Raw genomic sequence first — 17,546 nt, forward strand, 5'->3', positions numbered from 1 at the left:
CTTGAAAAGTTATTCTTTTACACAAAATCAAATGTATTTGGGAAAAAAGGGTAAGTCTTCTTCTTTTTTTTTGGTGAATTTTTGTGTCTTTAGTTACAATCTATGATTATTAAAATCTGAATTCTGTCAATTTTCTATCAACACTTATAAATAAATATTTATGAAATAAAATGAATCCCTTCAAACTCATCCATCATAGAATTGGATTAAGATTCTCTCTTAATGTGATATTTTATCTAAGCAAGTGTACTTACATAATTAGTAATAATAAATAAGAAAATAATAAATAAATAAATTTTGACCATACATAATAAAAATGCATGTGTTAGAACAGCCTTCAAAATTCATGAATTTATCACTCGGACAATGTCCTACATAGCCCAAATTTCAACTTGCTAATTAATCTTAGAAAGTTGTTGATTATCATATGGATAAGCTATAAGAACTATAAATAAATAAGCAAGAGTCAAGGGTTGCTTAATTTGATAGGGGTCTAGGAAATCAAAACAATTTACCAATATTATTCTATTTCAGAAGGATACTTTATGTTTTCATTTTATGGTCCAATTCAGCCCTAAAGCTAACCCCAATCTTTTTTTCAACTACCTTTGGCAAAAGAATAATACGATGAGTAAATCTGCTATCCCTTTGTCATGGGATGCAATAATTTGTTCTTTTGCTTTCTTCTTCATAAGCAACAGAATGTCCCAGCAGCGACCAAGTGGGCCAAGCACAATGGACTTTAAGCAATGGAAAAGGTAAAGGAATATCATCATTCATGGAGCATGGAAGTATGGAAAAAAAAATTAAAAAAAAAAAATCCAGCACTTAGTAGACATATGGGTCTTAATTGTTACATAAAATCATCAAACCAATTCTTTAACCTATATATCTGGCATTCACCAAAGTACTAATAAATTCATGATATTTTTAATGTTTATAATTTATAGATATATTATAATATTGGATCTACAGCAAATTCACACACACACACACATATAAATCGGTACCCTAAAAATTATTAAAAGCATCAACTTAGCATTGCCGCTTAAGATAGTTAAATCTTGTTTATGTTTATGTAATGATTTGGAAAAGTTATTTGATAGACAGAGACACATACTTGGCACTCCTTGTTTTCATGCTTTTAGCTTTTACTGGACCACTCATGACCTACTCCATCTTTACCTTCTCATTTCACTAGCCTAAAACTCTGTTCTCTCTTTGTAAGTATATATCCTGTTAACTCCAATCTCCAAACCACTGCCAAAATCTGATAACTTTCAGTTATCAAATAGAAGGAATTTGATGGGTAAGAATAGATTTAGATTCTCAGATATGTTACCAAATGCCTGGTTTTACAAGCTCAAAGACATGAGCAAAACCAGAACTCAGCAGCAGCAGCAGCAGCTGCAACATTACAAGAAAAAACAACCACCTCAAATTTCTCTGCCAAGATACTCCTACAATTTCACAACAGAGTCCATCAAACCTGACAATAAATTCTACTACAATTCTCCTGTAAACCCCAAAGCCTCAGACACTCATTTTCCTGACCATCACCCATCAAGAAAATCTTCCAAGAAGAAAAATCCCAAAAGAAAAACAATTTACAAGCCTTCTTCAAGACATTTTCCTTCTTCAAGTGAGAGTTCTGTTGATCTGGACTTTCCTGAATCCCATTCTGAGGATAAATTTGTTGTTGCTGAGGCTAATTCTTGCAACTGTGAAGTCAATTGTTCCTCCACCGATATCATTATCGACTTGGATATCGATGGCTGCTTTAGTGGTCGAAAAGCTAATGGGTTTGATACAATTTCAGAATTGGAGCTTCCTCCAATCCTGACAAAGCCAACAAAGCTCCACGAAAAATCCACTGAGGCTACTAAATCCAGAACAAGAAGTTCATTGAAAGAAGAAACCGCAACTAGGAGTCAAAAAGAACACAGAACAAGTCCTGGAATCCGAAAATCGTCACCATCACATTCAATAGGCATAAGGATGAGGGCAAATTCTCCAAGAATTGCAAGCAAGAAACTTCAGGCACACGCAAGAAAGAGCATTTCATCAAACACACGCTCAAAATCCTCGAACAAGAGCATTTCGGAGAGCTTCGTGGTGGTCAAGAGTTCATTTGATCCGCAAAGAGACTTCAGGGAATCAATGGTGGAGATGATTGTAGAGAATAATCTACGAGGTTCCCAGGATTTGGAAGATCTTCTTGCTTGTTATTTTTCCTTGAATTCTAATGAATATCATGAGGTCATTGTCAAGGCCTTTGAGCAAGTATGGCTTGATATCACTAACCTATGCTTGTAATAAAAATCATCTCTACATCATACAAGTTTAGGAATTTTTTACTAATCTTTTCTTTTTTTCTTTGTTGAATAATTTATTACAAGCAAGACACTTAAATTTGATAGATGTTGATAGACAGATATTTATTTAACATATGCCTTTTGTGGCTTAATTTGTACTTTATAAAGTGAGGACTTGTGCTATTAGAGTGCTGTTATAGAGTGCAAACATCAGCGCTTGAGAATGACTCTCTTATGAATAATAACGTATGGATATCTATACCTGAGAATGACTCTATTGTGAGTAGTAACAAAAAATTTATAAAAATTGTAACATATGTTCTAAGATAATTTTTCTTATAAAATTGTATGTATACTATACAGATTGTTAATGAACCCCCTCGACCCAAAAGTTCAATTTTCAGTCATTCAATTTCAAATTAATCTTCTGATCAATCCCTTGTTTTGGTTTAGACCTACATTTATCCCGGCGGTCTCATCAAATGATTTACTTAACAAATCAATTTTAAAGTGAGCACAAAAAATTCAAACTACCTATAAATTCTTGTAATTCTGTGAAAGGTAGCTTTTATGGAAAGTAAAAATTAATATGTATGTGACTACTAGATATGATGAAAGATGAAGCAAGATTGAAAACAGATATGATTGCTCAATTGCAAGACTCTGTTGAGTATTGGACACAGTTTTGACTTCGGAAAGAAGGGAATGAATTAATTAAGATCTGCCAATTTAGTTATGTGATATCAATAATTACCTGCATTACCTGTCTAGATTGATTTGATGTCAACCTTTATTCAAACCAATTTCACTGTAAACCAATCTGATTATAAAGTGAGTAGCACTTAGTGGTGTAAATGATTTTTGAGATCCACATTCATAATCTTTCAGTATCTCTTTTACTTGATTAAGTTAGCTGTTGGTAAAACTCAATTAATTAGCTTGTTTTGGGCCTTCAATAGATGAAATTAGAAAACTCAATTAATTACTTAACAAATCAATTCTAAAGCTTTCAATAGATGAAATTAGAAACTAATATCATGATTTGAACTAAAAACAAGAGATCGAAAAATGAAGATCATAAGAGAGAGGAGAGAGAGGCACATGCGAACAATATTAACTATTGGATGAACTTTAATCTAGGAGTTAAAAATGAAGATTAAATTTTATGTGGGACCTACGTCTAATTAATTAATTTTTAAAATTATAAGTTGCACTCTGTTTCAATATTAATTATTGGATGAATTTTAATCTAACAGTCAAAAATTTTTTGTTTAAAATTATATTTAAAAGTATATCCCATGATCCTATCCCTTTTCTTATATAAATAATAAATAAATATTTTCTAGCTCTCTAAAAGATTAAAAAGAGAATAAAAATACATTTGGAAATATTAATTATATATTTATTTAATTAGTTTGTGGTAAACATAAATCATTATAATATTATGTCATAAGACTTTAAATTAGATCACCATTTCATTTTGTTATTTACCAATAGTCTTGAAAATGTAAAATATTACAAGTAAATTTTGTATGAATAAATACATTTCATAGACAAAACTTATAATTAATGGTTCGTGAGTTGATTATTAAATTATTAATGCAGCACATGAATATATCGGTAGTTTGGTAAAATGTTGGACATAGTATATAATGGATGATATGATATAAAATAATAAAGCGAGAAATGAGATGAAAATTATAAAATCACATATAATGAAATTAGAGAATTATGTAAATGGCCAATATTTTTGTCATTTAGACTAAAGATCAAAAGTTTAAAATCATTATTGAGAAGAACAAAGTAAGGATGGAAACAAAACAATAAATTAAAATGATTGATTGTCAATATCTTTTGTAATCAATATAATAATTTATCATCAATCATAAAAAGATTGATGGACTAAATCTTCATAAATCAATTAAATTTTCAAATATCATATCAATTGTATCGTTTTCAGTTTAATTTATTTATCCACTATAAAAATGAGTAGTTATGCTAATGAAAATCAATAGAGCGAATTTAACTAGCTTACAGTTTTCATCAATTATGGATACAAATATTATATGTGAAGATTATTTTGTCTAAATTTTTACTATACATAGAAATTATAAAAAGCAATCGTAAATCTATTAAGAAATTTATGTCCATAAGAGTAATGTAATTATAATAGAGTGATATAAGATGGAAAATACAAAGCGTGGGGGTTATTTGAACCCACTAAAGTACTCACTAAATTTATTTTTTAATAAAATTTTTATTACTAAAATACCCATAGTGAAAATTAACATTATAGACAGCATTATGTAATTAAAGAAAAAAATTTACTTATTTACTCTCATCTTCATTATTCAATTACATTTTTTTTATTGAATTTATAAAACAATCATGTTTACTCAATTAGACTAATGATAGCAATCAAATAAAAGTATAAGTATTATCTCCAAGTTAAAGAAATATCACTCCCACATTAACCATTTGCATAAATCAGGCCAGTAGACTTTGTCACATCTACTTTTAAGAATGACATGTCAAACCCTAAAATCCTACTGAAAGTAGTGATACTCTCATAAGGAAATTAAACCCACTAAAAATAGTCACTCCAATGAATGCTAAATTTAAGAGAAAATAATAAAGAAGTAATATCACACGCTCTCACCAAGATGAAAGAAATATGCCCACAGTTAAAAATAATACGATCTTAAGTCAAATAAAATGCTAGTCAACCCAATTTATTTATTTTTTTAATGCATCAATACATCTTTTTAGCCCATATAACTAGCTTCTATTTCACACTATAAATTCCTAAAATCAAGAAGGACTTTTATTAGGATGTAACGTAGGCTAGGGACATGGCTAACAAAGAAGAGAAAATAAGGAAAAAAAAAATATGGTTGAGAAAAAGTAGAGATCTTTTAGAAATTACAAGGTGCAATTCACTTATTTATTATTATTGTTATTATTTTTTCTTTTTCTCTTTTTTTTAAAGTAATTTTTTTTGTATGACACAATTTCACAGAACAAAATAATTATTTACATTTTTCTCAAACATAAATAGGTGATGAAACTTGTAAGATATTAGGTAATACTCCAAATCGAAATAGGTCAAGAGGATAAGTTGACAAAGAAAATTTTTTTTTTTTTTATATGAAAGACTCAAAAGAGTTAACTATGGATATTTCACAAAATGGATAGCTAGAAAGGCTCAAACGGGTCAAAGATGGTCTTTTCATCGTCTTTTAGGGCTCTAAATAATCTTCCATATCTACTAGTTAAATAGACCTTCAGATGTAGCAACACATGTTTTTCTTTTTTTTTTCTAATTTTATTTAACCTTTTTTTTAGAGGACTGACTCGCAGGAAATCTAGAGATCATGTATAAAATAATAAATTGTTCAGCTATATGAAGAATGGGCAAAGAGGGTGGCTCTCTAAGAAAAATGACAAGCTAAAAAACTCACTTGGTATTCATTATGACATGTGCATTCTTTCAAGCAACTCATATTTGTCTCCGACATCAACATGTAGAGTAACAAACATGACGTTACATCACTTAAGACCAAAGATAATACAAATAATAAAATTTAAAAGTCATCATGTAATCCAATGTTAAAAAAATCACACAATTTTTTTTGTCAAACGACATTCCACCCCCCAACCTATTCTAAACATGAACAGAAAATATGCATGCAGAAATGTAAAAATGATGCAGAAAAACTAATTAGAAAGGTTATACTTAAAATGATAGAAAAAGGAAATGTTTGAAATTTTTTTTTTAACTAAGAAAATGCTTTTCTAGAGTCACTACACTCCATATTCAGCCATCTTCGACTCAAAAATTTGAAAGTGTATATTTATAAAGGAGAAATTAGAAAGAAGAAGTTAGGAAAAAAAATTATTGTCAAATCTTAATAAAGAAAAAGAAAATGTCTGTATTTTTTTTGTTTATTTTTTGTATGTTTTTTTTAACTTCCAAACCAAGAAGATGTGTTTCTAGAGTCACTACACTCCATATTCTGTCATCTTCAACACAAAAAGTTAGCCACAGTTAGTCTCTACAACAAAAAATCATTAAAAATTTAACCAAGATTCCACAATTGTCAACTATTCATTCCCCCCAACCAGAATGAAACTTTGTCATCAATATTTTAAAAGAAAGAAGTAGAGTTTAGAAGACATCACCTGGGTGATGCAACACAGAAGAAAATATTTACTAGCAGAGAGTTAAATCTAATTTGAACTTCTTACTGCGGCTACTGTTACTGTCATTATTTGGACATTCCAACACCAAGTTCTTGGGATCTGGCTCTGGTCGATAAGCTTGTAACAGATCAAGTAGCTTATTAAGAGTATAAGCAAAAATAAAAACTTTTTTTGCTGTGGAATGAATGAAATAGTTTTTTATTGCATGGTTAAGAAATGTTAGTAAGCCATCATAAAAGTTATTGACATTTAACAAACCGATGGGTTTTTGGTGAATGTTCAGATGAGCCCAAGATGCTGATGTGATAAGTGCCTCAAGAGTTACAAGATCTTCTGATAGGAAAATAAAAGCATCAACATGATTTAGCATTTCAGTTATTCTCTCTTGCATACTTGAGACGACTAACTCTTCTCCAGTCTGTGAGTCAGACAAACTGCCCAAAGGTTTTAGGGCTCTTGGGATGATGCCTAACACTTGGCTTCCTCTGACAAAAGCAGCTTCTGAGACCAATTTTGATAACCATCGGTTACCTCCTCCATACACCAAGTGTAATTTTCTCTCTGCTATGCTTCGATCAAGATCTATGACTACTTCAACGAACTCTTTATGTTTGCCATTGTTAAATCCAAAAAGCACACAAATGTTCTTGAATTGTTTATTGAGAGTAACTGCTATTGGGATACTGTTCAAAAATAATTTGTGAGTGTTTAACAAAAAGTCATATTTAAGAATCTTAGTGACAGTGGGTCACAATTGTGTATGAGGTAGCATGTTTGTGTCAATTAACGAGTAAAACACATGGCTCGAGAGTAAAAAAGGAAACAATAAAAAGGAAAAAAACAAACAATGATAAAATAAAATTATTAAAAACAATAATGCAAATGATAAAACAACAGTGAAATAAAACAACAGTGAAGTAAAATGATATTTACAGATAGTTATGATTGTGGCTCACATCTTCCTCTAGTTTTACGTCCAGAAACTGCTCGATCGCTCTCTATGGATCGAGGATGGGCTTCCCATCCAGTTTTCTTATAAACTGGCAAATAGGGTCATTTATAGTCAGATTCCTGAAACTATATCGTGCACGCTCTTTCTGGAATAATGGTCATAACTGGAGAATTGCTTCTCGTACATATCCACTGGGATGCGTTTCAAGAGACAAAAGGATATCATCCAATGACTCTTTATTCAAGCTACCCCTAATGAATTAAATCTTATCTTTCCTGTTATCAGACATCATTCCTAAGGAACATGGTTTTTTATCACATCTCATTCTGGCACACTTATGACAAGCAACATAAAGTCTTCGAGCTCTTCGTTTTCTTGCATAATTTCTTTTACCACAATCAAGCATGTATGCAATAAATTTGGGAGGCAACTCACCTGCCAATCGTACTTTGGCCTCGATTAACCAACGAATGTCAGCAGGTATGTTATTCCTCATAAGTAATCGCATGCGTTCGGACCAAGCTTTATATATTGTAAGGAGGCCATTCTGAGGAAGTGAAGGGAATCGATTATGAAGATTTGTTAAAATCTCGTTTCTGTCCATACCATCGTCTCAGAATATCAGTTATTATGGGAAACTGAAGTAACCGACTTGATTGTCATGGAGTACCATTATCCGCCACTTAACCGGGGTAACAAACTTAAGCACACAAATTGAGTAACAAACTAAAACACAAAAAAAAAATTACAATTGTCCTCTTATTTAATTTACCTCAAGCTCCAATTGGATTTCGTAGATACCTCCCTCAATGTCTCTGAGTTGTCTTTCTAAATCCTCAACATGGGATACTAATTCCGGTAGTTATAGATCCCAAATATGATGTGTTTTACAAAATTGTATCTGGCCTCTAAGATGAGATTTTACGCGTTACAGTTGTCTAAGAAGGTTCAAGAAGATCTGTCTAGATGAGGCACTCATGATTAACAAAGATAAAAGAAAACTTAATTGTTAAACAAACACACTTATGCAAAAATAATTTCAATTAGCAAAAGAATAGTAAAAAGAAAGAAAAAATCAAATCATTGAAAAAAAAGAAAAATCTCAATTCAAATTTGGTGGGTCACTCAAATTTATTTTAGTATCCTCTCTATGTGGTTTATTCTCTAGATATACCTTTAATCTTTAACTATTAACTTTAAAAGTGACACCAATCTTTGGATCCTTAATTTCAATTGCTCCATGTGGAAAAATAATGTGAACAATAAAGAGGCCAGACCATCGAGAGCATAACTTACCTGGGAATAGGAGCAAGCGAGAATTGAATAAAAGCACTTTCTGACCTGGAGTGAAAGATTTTCTCATAATTTACTTGTCATGAAAGACTTTTATTCGCTGCTTGTAAATCTTGCCATTTTTGTATACATAATTGCGAATTTCTTCAAGTTTTGCCAACTGCAATTTTCTTTTTAAACTAGCTTGCTGCATGTTAAAGTTGAATTTCTTGATGGCCCAGTACGCACGATGTTCGAGTTCCACAGGTAGGTGGCAAGCTTTTCCATATACTAGCCTATAGGGTGACATCCCAATCGGGGTCTTTAAAGCCGTGCTATATGCCCATAATGCTTCATCGAGTCTTAATGACCGATCTTTTCTGTCTAGCCTCACTATCTTTTCTAATATGTACTTTATTTCTCGATTGGAGATCTAACTTGGCCACTGGTTTGCGGATGATATGGGATCCCCACTTTGTGAGTGATGGAATACTTTGTCAAAAGAGCTTTGAATGCTATGTTACAAAAGTGGGCACTACCATCACTGATTATTGCTCGAGGGAATCCAAAGTGCGAAACAATGTTGTTTTTCAAAAATCCTATTACCACCTTGTGATCATTGGTTCTCCATGGAATTGTTTATACCAATTTCGATACATAGTGAACAGCAACCAATATATATTGATGGCCAAAAGAAGGGGAAAGGGTCCCATGAAGTCGATACCCTATACATCAAAAATCTCGACCACTAAAATTGAGTTTAGTGGCATCATATTCCTTCGTATAATGCTCCCCATTCGTTGACACCTATCACATGAAGAACATAAAGTGTAAGCATCTCGAAATATAGTTGGCCAATAAAAACCACATTATAAAATTTTAGTAGCTGTTTTCTTAGCGCTGAAATGGCCTCCACAAGTTTGTTCATGGCAGAAGGAAAGGATATTTTAAAATTCATTTTCTGGGATACATCGTCAAACAATTTGATCTGCACAATATTTGAACAGATAAAGGTCATCTAAAAAGAAATTCTTTATTTTCGCAAAAAATTTGGCCTTGTCTTGCTTGGTCCAATGCTCTGGAAGTTGACCTGTAACAAGATAATTAACGATATCAGCATACCACAGTAATACTTCCATACTCATCAATTGTTCATCTGGAAATGACTCATTCAACGTTAATGGTTCCATAATTGTGTCAAAATGGAGACGACAAAGATGGTCAGTCACAACATTTTCTGTGCCTTTCTTATCTTTAAATTCCAAGTCGAATTCCTACAAAAGTAACACCCAACGAATTAGCCTAGCTTTTGCAACTTTCTTTGTGAGAAGATATTTAAGAGCAGCATGATCGGTGAACACAATTATTTTACAACTAATAAGATAAGATCGAAATTTTTCTAATACAAACACTACTGCTAGCATTTCTTTTTCAGTAGTTGAATAGTTCAACTGTTCATCATTCAATGTCATACTAACATAATAAATAACATGAGGAATTCGATCAACTCTTTGTCCTAATACTGCTCCTACTGCATAATCAGATGTATCACACATGAGTTCGAATGGTAAGCTCCAGTTTGGGGGCTGAATGATGGGTGATAATGTCAACAACTGTTTTAATTTTTTAAATTCCACAAGACATGAATCATCAAAGATAAAAGGTACATCCTTAGTAAATAGATTACATAAGGGTCTAGAAACTTTACTAAAATTTTTAATGAAACGTCTATAAAAATCAGCATGCCTAAGGAAATATCTTACTTCTCTGACTGTTTTAGGTGGAGGAAGATTGGAAATGAGATCCACCTTGGCTTTATCAACCTCAAAGCCTTTGCTTGAAATAATGTGACCGAGAACAATACTTTGTTTTACCATAAAATGACACTTCTCTGAATTTAAAACTAAGTTCCTCTCGATACATCTCTGCAGAGCTAGTGTTAGATGATATAAACATTGATCAAATGAGTCACCAAAAACAGAAAAGTCATCCATAAAGACTTCAAGGAATCGTTCAACCATATCAAAAAAAATGCTCAGTATGCACTATTGAAATGTAGCAGGTGCATTACATAATCCAAATGGTATCCTCCTACGTGCAAATGTGCCAAAAGGGCAAGTGAAAGTAGTTTTCTCTTGATCTTTTGGTGTTATAGGAATCTGATTGTATCCTGAGTAGCCATCTAGAAAGCAATAAAATTCATGGCCTGTTAATCTATCAAGTATTTGATCGATAAATGGTAAAGGAAAATGGTCTTTACGTGTGACAGAATTCAACTTTCTATAATCAATGCATACACGCCATCATGTAGTCACTCTAGTGGGTATCAATTTATTATCAACATTGGTAACTACTGTGACTCCTGACTTTTTGGGAACAACTTGCACATGACTGACCCATGAACTATCAGAAATGGGGTAAATAATAAATGCATCAATAGCTTAAGGACTTCAGTTCTAACAACTTCTTTCATGTTAAGATTTAACCGACGTTGTATTTCCATAATAGGTTTAGCATTTTTATCAAGGTGAATGTAATGCATACAGTCTACTGGGTTTATACATTTTATATCGACTATGGTCCATCCTAATGCTCCTTTGTGCTCTTTTAAAACATCTAACAACTTACCTTTTTGTTCGTCATTTAGAGATGATGAGATGATTACTGGCAGAGGGCTTTTTTCTTTCAAATATGCATATTCCAAAGTGTTGGGTAATGGTTTGAGCTCGAATTTCAGTGGTGATTCTGATGATGGGATGGGTTTCTTCTCTGATGGTGCTAGTTGTTCAACTCTTGACTTCCATTTATTAGTGTCCATGGATGGTGCTGAGTCAAGTAGAGCGTTAACCTCATCGACTAATCTGTCAATATCAAAATCAAAACCAAAGTGAGTTAAACATGTTTGTAAAGAGTCATCACTAAGGTTTGAAAGAAAAGTATTATCAACTAATGCTTCTATTAAATCCATATCAACAATTCCATCATCTGTATTGTGAGGTTGTTTGGCAAAGTTGAAGATGTTTAGCTCCATAGTCATGTTACCAAAGGACAACTGCATATTTCCAGTCCTGCATTGAATGTGAGCATCGGCAGTTGCCAAGAAAGGTCGGCTTAGGATAATGGGGATGTGCTTCCTTGAATCCTGAATTGGTTGAGTGTCAATTACAATGAAATCGATAGGAAAATAAAACTTGTCTACCTAGATAAGCACGTCGTCCACAATACCACGAGGTATTTTCATGGACCGATCTGCAAGCTGTAACACTACTAGAGTTAGGTGTAATTCTCTCAGTCCAAATTTCACGAATACTGAGTATGGTAACAGATTTACACTAGCTCCTAAATCCAACAAAATATTCTCAATTGTGTGGTTCCCTATATTACATGAGATAATGAGGGAGCTTGGATCTTTGCATTTTAGAGGAATTTTGTGTTGGAGTATAGAACTAATGTTTTCTGTTAAAAAGACCTTATTTTAAAAGTAAATATTTCTCTTTTTAGTACAATGATCTTTAAGAAACTTGACATAAGAGGGCACTTATTTTATACCATCAAGTAAAGGGATGTTAACACTTACCCGTTTGAAGATTTCAAAAATCTCACCTGTGGATTTTCTCTTCTTTCCTTTCGCTAACCTCTGAAGAAAATGAGCTTTGGGAACATATTCTTGTGGGTTGCTTTCTTCTTTCTCCTCCGACGGTGAGTTCTCAACATTTACAGGTACAATTTGATTTTCTTTTGTCACTGGTATCTCCACTTTGTTGTCGACTTCTTTTCATTTTCGCAAGGTCATGACGGTTGTGACCTCTCCATGCTGCTGTGGTGAACTTGTACTTTCTTCATGCACTCCTTTAGGATTAGGCACAAGTTGACTTCAGAATTTGCCTTTCTTAACAGTCATTGCCAAAGTTTGAACTGATGAAGCAAGTTGTCCCACCATCTTCTCGAGGTTTGAAACTGATTGGGCTTATGAGTTGAAGCATGCTCTCATCTCATTTTGTAGTTCATCAATGGTGCGGTTCTGTTGCTCAATCGTGGAGTGAGTAACATTCCTAAAATTCTGGAATGCATCCTTTCATGGTCTGAGTTGAGAGTAGTTCTGGTTCTGATTGTATGGTCTAAATGGTGGTTGAGAGGCTTGAGGAACTTGAGGAATTGGTTGCATTGGGAGCTGGAGTTGCTGGTCCATTCTGTTGGAATCCTTAAGACTATGAAATATTGGGGTGGTCTCTCCATCCAGGGTTATATGTGTTGGAGTATGGGTTGTAATTAGATGGTTTTCTCATTACACCTATGGCATTGGCTTGATTTGAGTATGAGTCATGGTCATGTGGTTATGTTGATTTAGCAGCCGTTAACGATGCTATTTGTCGAGAAAGACCTTCAATTCTCTCTTTAACTTCTTTAATTCCCGAACTTGACTCGCCAATGTGAACCTCATTTACTCTCTTAATTCTTTTAGTATTCCTGAGCGATCGACTCCATTGTTGGGAATTATTCGCTTGTCGCTGGAAGAAATCCTAAATCTCTTATACACTTTTTGACATTAGCTCTCCTCCACTTGTTGCCATCAGTCATTCTTTCACATGTGGCAATAATCCCTCTAAAAAGCATTGGCATTGATGCCATTTCTCATATCCATGATGTGGACACTTCAAAAGTAGCCCATTGAATCGCTCCCATGTTTCGAAAAATTGTTCATCTTCTCTCTGGGTAAACTTTGAGATTTTCCTGCGAATAACATTAGTTTTATGCACTGAGAAATATTTATTCAAAAAATTTGTTACCATTTGTTCCCATGATGTAATGCCATTAGCAGGCAATGTATTGAGCCATGAACGAGCTCTATCTTTTAAAGAAAATGGAAAAAATATGAGTTTAACATCATCGTCTGAAAAATTCTCATATTTAAAAGTTTGACAAACAGCATGAAAATCATTCAGATGATCATATGGGTCCTCATTTTCTAGGCTATAGAATGTTGGGAGACAATTTAGCATACTAGGTTTTAACTCAAAACTCCTAGCAGCTACATTTGGGTATATTATGAATGATGTGCTCAAATTAGTTAAGGGACTAAAGTAGTCCTTAAATGGCCTCTCATGTGGTGTTGCGTGTTGTTGTTGTTGCAAATTCATTTCAATTTTATTTTTAATTGCAACGTGTTTGTGTGTGCACAGTATTTTTTCGAGTTCAAGGTCTATATGTTCAAGATTAGGTAATAATGACGTTCGACCATGCATGCAAATAACACACCAAAAAAAAGGAAAAAAATAAATAAAAATAAAGAATAATGAGAAATTACGATACTAACCTTATCACGCTGTTATAACCTTTCTATAAAAACATACTAAAAAAATACGTGAAATAAATTAACTAAAAAATAAATTAATAAGATAAAAAATTACAAAGAAAAATAACTTGAAAATTACAATACAAAACTTTAAAGGAGAGAAAAAGAAAAGAAATTCTTACCTCAAAATGTAAATTCACTTTTTTTCTTTTTTTCTTTTTTTAAATAAGAGAAAAAATTAAAAGAAATTATTTACAAAAATTAATTCTACGAAGTAAAATAACAACGGCATAAAAACTTGTTGTGCAAATTTTATTAAACTCGCAAGTGCACGAATCTATTGTAGAATAGATTAATGGTGATGAGTGTCAATCCCACGAGGAGGTGAATTTTAATTATGTGTAGAATTAATTTTCTATGAGTGGGTGATTGGATCTATGGTGGAAGTGATTTAAATTCTCCTAAAAGTCAAATTAAAATGACGGGAATAAATTGAAGTGAATATCTATTAAAATGACGTACTTGGGTATCTAGATCTATATCAACAAGCACCATGGGCAAAATATTCCTTATTAATGCCAATTAAATCATGAAGGGGGTTTCCACTCCTCATGAACCACACTCTAATCAATATGGTGCTATGGGCTTATCGTGCCAAATAATAATAACCTTGTACTAAGGAGCTGGTGAAACCAGGGCGGTATCTAGACAAGATTATTACTATTTGTCGACGAAAAGTCAAAACATCCACAATAGTTAGAGGGGAAGAGAAAGTAAATTTACCAAATAAAGCCCCATGGCACATGTTGAGACTTCACCTTCAACCCAAGCTTGAAAGAAAATTGGATACTTATAATTGAACTAGGGGCAAAATGAAAATTTATTAAAATACGTATAAAATACAATATGGAGAAGGAATTACAGAAAATTAAACTCAAAAATGAATTCAGGGATGCAAAATTAAGGGGGGAGAGCCCCTTTTTATAGATACATTGAGTAAATCATGGCCATTGGATTAAAAATATTTTGGATACTCAGGATTGCACCACGTCATCAGTCAACAATACGCGGTTTGACCATGCGATTTGAATAGTGACACGGTTTAATCATGCGGTTTGAATAGTCAGGCGGCTTGAATAGTGACGCGGTTTGGTTGTAAATAATCCTGTGTATATGTATGTACCGTACACACGATTTTTGGTCCACTAACATGCTGCCACGTCACCGATCAACAGTACATTAGAATTTTGTCCAATAGAATCGTGACACCTTATCAGTCAATGCCACATCATCGTTCCATATATGTGAACAATGTCGTGAATAGTAACATAGACAGTACCATATATGTGAATAGTACCGTACATGTGAATAGTACCGTACATGTGAACAATGTCATTTTTCTTTTATGCTGCTCCTAAGATTTTCGACTGTCCTGAGTTCAAAAGTGATGTTCGTTTTGTTGTCTGATCTTTTGTTTATTGTGAAATGACCATGATACCCCTAAAATATTTAATTAAAATAAAACACACATAATTAAATCACACATGACTTAAATACATAAAAGAAAGGGTGTTAGTAAGATTTGAAATGTAAAATGATGATTTTTTCCTTTATAAATATACATTTTCTAACACTCAACAACTTCTTTGACTGTTTTAGGTGGAGGAAGATTGGAAATGAGATTCACTTTGGCTTTATCAACCTCAATACCTTTGCTAGAAATGATATGACCGAGAACAATACCTTGTTTTACCATAAAATGACACTTTTCCCAATTCAAGACCCAATTTTTCTCGATACATCCCTACAGAACTAGTGTTAGATGATGTAAACATTGATCGAATGAATCACCAAAGCCAGAAAAGTCATCCATAAAGACTTCAAGAAATCATTCAGTCATATAAAAAAAAATGCTTAATATGCATCGTTGAAATGTAGCAGGTGCATTACATAATCCAAATGGCATCCTCCTATATGTAAAAGTGTCAAAAGTTCAAGTGAAAGTGGTATTCTCTTGATCTTTTGGTGCTATGGGAATCTAATTATGTCCTGAGCAACCATATAGAAAGCAATAAAATTCATGGCCTGCTAATCTATCAAGCATTTCATCGATAAATGGTAAAGGACAATGGTCTTTACGTGTGACAGAATATAACTTTCTATAATCAATGCATACACGCCATCCTGTAGTTACTCTAGTGGGTATCAATTCATTATCAACATTATTAACTTTTCGGGGACAACTTGCATAAGACTGACCCATGAAGTATCAGAAATGGGGTAAATGATACCTGTATCTAATAGCTTAAGAACTTCAATTCTAATAACTTCTTTAATGTTAGGGTCCAATCGATGGTGCATTTCCCTAGTAGATTTAGTATTTTCATCAAGGTGAATGTAATGCATGCAGTCTATTGGATTTATACTTTTTATGTTTGCTATGGTCCATCCTAATGCTCCTTTATGCTCTTTTAAAACTTCCAACAACTTACCTTTTTGTTCGTCATTTAGAGATGATGAGATAATTACTAGCAGAGTGCTTTCTTCTCCCAAAAACGCATATTCCAAAGTGTTGGTTAATGGTTTGAGCTCGAGTTTCGCTGATGATTCTGATGATGGATTGAGTTTCTTCTCTGATGGTGCTACTTGTTCAACTTTTGACTTTCATTTATTAGTGTCCATGGATGGTGCTGAATCAAGTAGGGCGTTGACCTCATCGACTGATTTGTTAATATCAAAATCAAAACCAAAGTGAGTTAAACATGTTTGTAAAGGGTCATCACTAAGGTTTGAAAGAAAAGTATTATCAACTATTTCTTTTATTAAATCCACATCAACAATTCTATCATCTGCATTGTGAGGTTGTTTGGCAATGTTGAAGATGTTTAGCTCCATAGTCATGTTTCTAAAGAACAACTACATATTTCTAATCTTGCATTGAATGTGAGCATCGGCAGTTGCCAAGAAAGGTCGCTCTAGGATAATGAGGATGTGCTTCCTTGAATCTTGGATTGGTTGAGTGTCAATTACAAGGAAATCAACAAGAAAATAAAACTTGTCTACCTTGATAAACACGTTCTCCACTATACCACAAGGTATTTTCGTGGACCGATCTGCAAGTTGTAACATCACTGAAGTTGGGTGTAATTCTCCTAGTCCAAGTTTCATAAATACCGAGTAGGGTAACAGATTTACACTAGCTCCTAAATTCAACAAAGCATTCTCAATTGTGTAGTTCCATATAATACATGAGATAGTAGGGGAGTCTGGGTCTTTGTATTTTAGAGGAATTTTTTGTTGGAATATAGAGCTAACATTTTCTGTTAAAAAGGCATTCTTTTGAACAGAAATGTTTCTCTTTTTAGTACAAAGGTCTTTAAGAAACTTGGCATAAGATGACACTTGTTTTATAGTATCAAGTAAAGGGATGTTAACACTTACCTATTTGAAGATCTCAAAAATCTCACCTGTGGATTTTTCCTTCTTTCCTTTAGCTAACCTCTGAGGAAAT

General features: G+C 33.0%; 1 protein-coding gene and 1 non-coding gene across 2 annotated transcripts; both read left to right on the forward strand.

Moving 5' to 3' along the window:
- The first annotated feature begins 1,193 nt into the window (after positions 1-1,193).
- On the forward strand, positions 1,194-2,473 carry LOC102615891 (transcription repressor OFP4-like). Its single transcript, XM_006494315.3, has one exon. The coding sequence runs from the start codon at positions 1,306-1,308 to the stop codon at positions 2,314-2,316; it is 1,011 nt and encodes a 336-aa protein (XP_006494378.1). The 5' UTR covers positions 1,194-1,305; the 3' UTR covers positions 2,317-2,473.
- Positions 2,474-13,377: 10,904 nt separating this feature from the next.
- On the forward strand, positions 13,378-13,481 carry LOC112496565 (small nucleolar RNA R71). The gene has a single exon (XR_003063111.1). It is a non-coding gene; the product is annotated as a small nucleolar RNA R71 (small nucleolar RNA).
- The last annotated feature ends 4,065 nt before the right edge of the window (positions 13,482-17,546 follow it).

Source organism: Citrus sinensis, chromosome 7, assembly GCF_022201045.2.
Source record: "Citrus sinensis cultivar Valencia sweet orange chromosome 7, DVS_A1.0, whole genome shotgun sequence".
NCBI lineage: Eukaryota > Viridiplantae > Streptophyta > Magnoliopsida > Sapindales > Rutaceae > Citrus > Citrus sinensis.

Coding starts and splice junctions, on each gene's coding strand:
- LOC102615891 (XM_006494315.3), top strand. CDS start 1,306: ATGGGTAAGAATAGATTTAGATTCTCAGATATGTTACCAAATGCCTGG.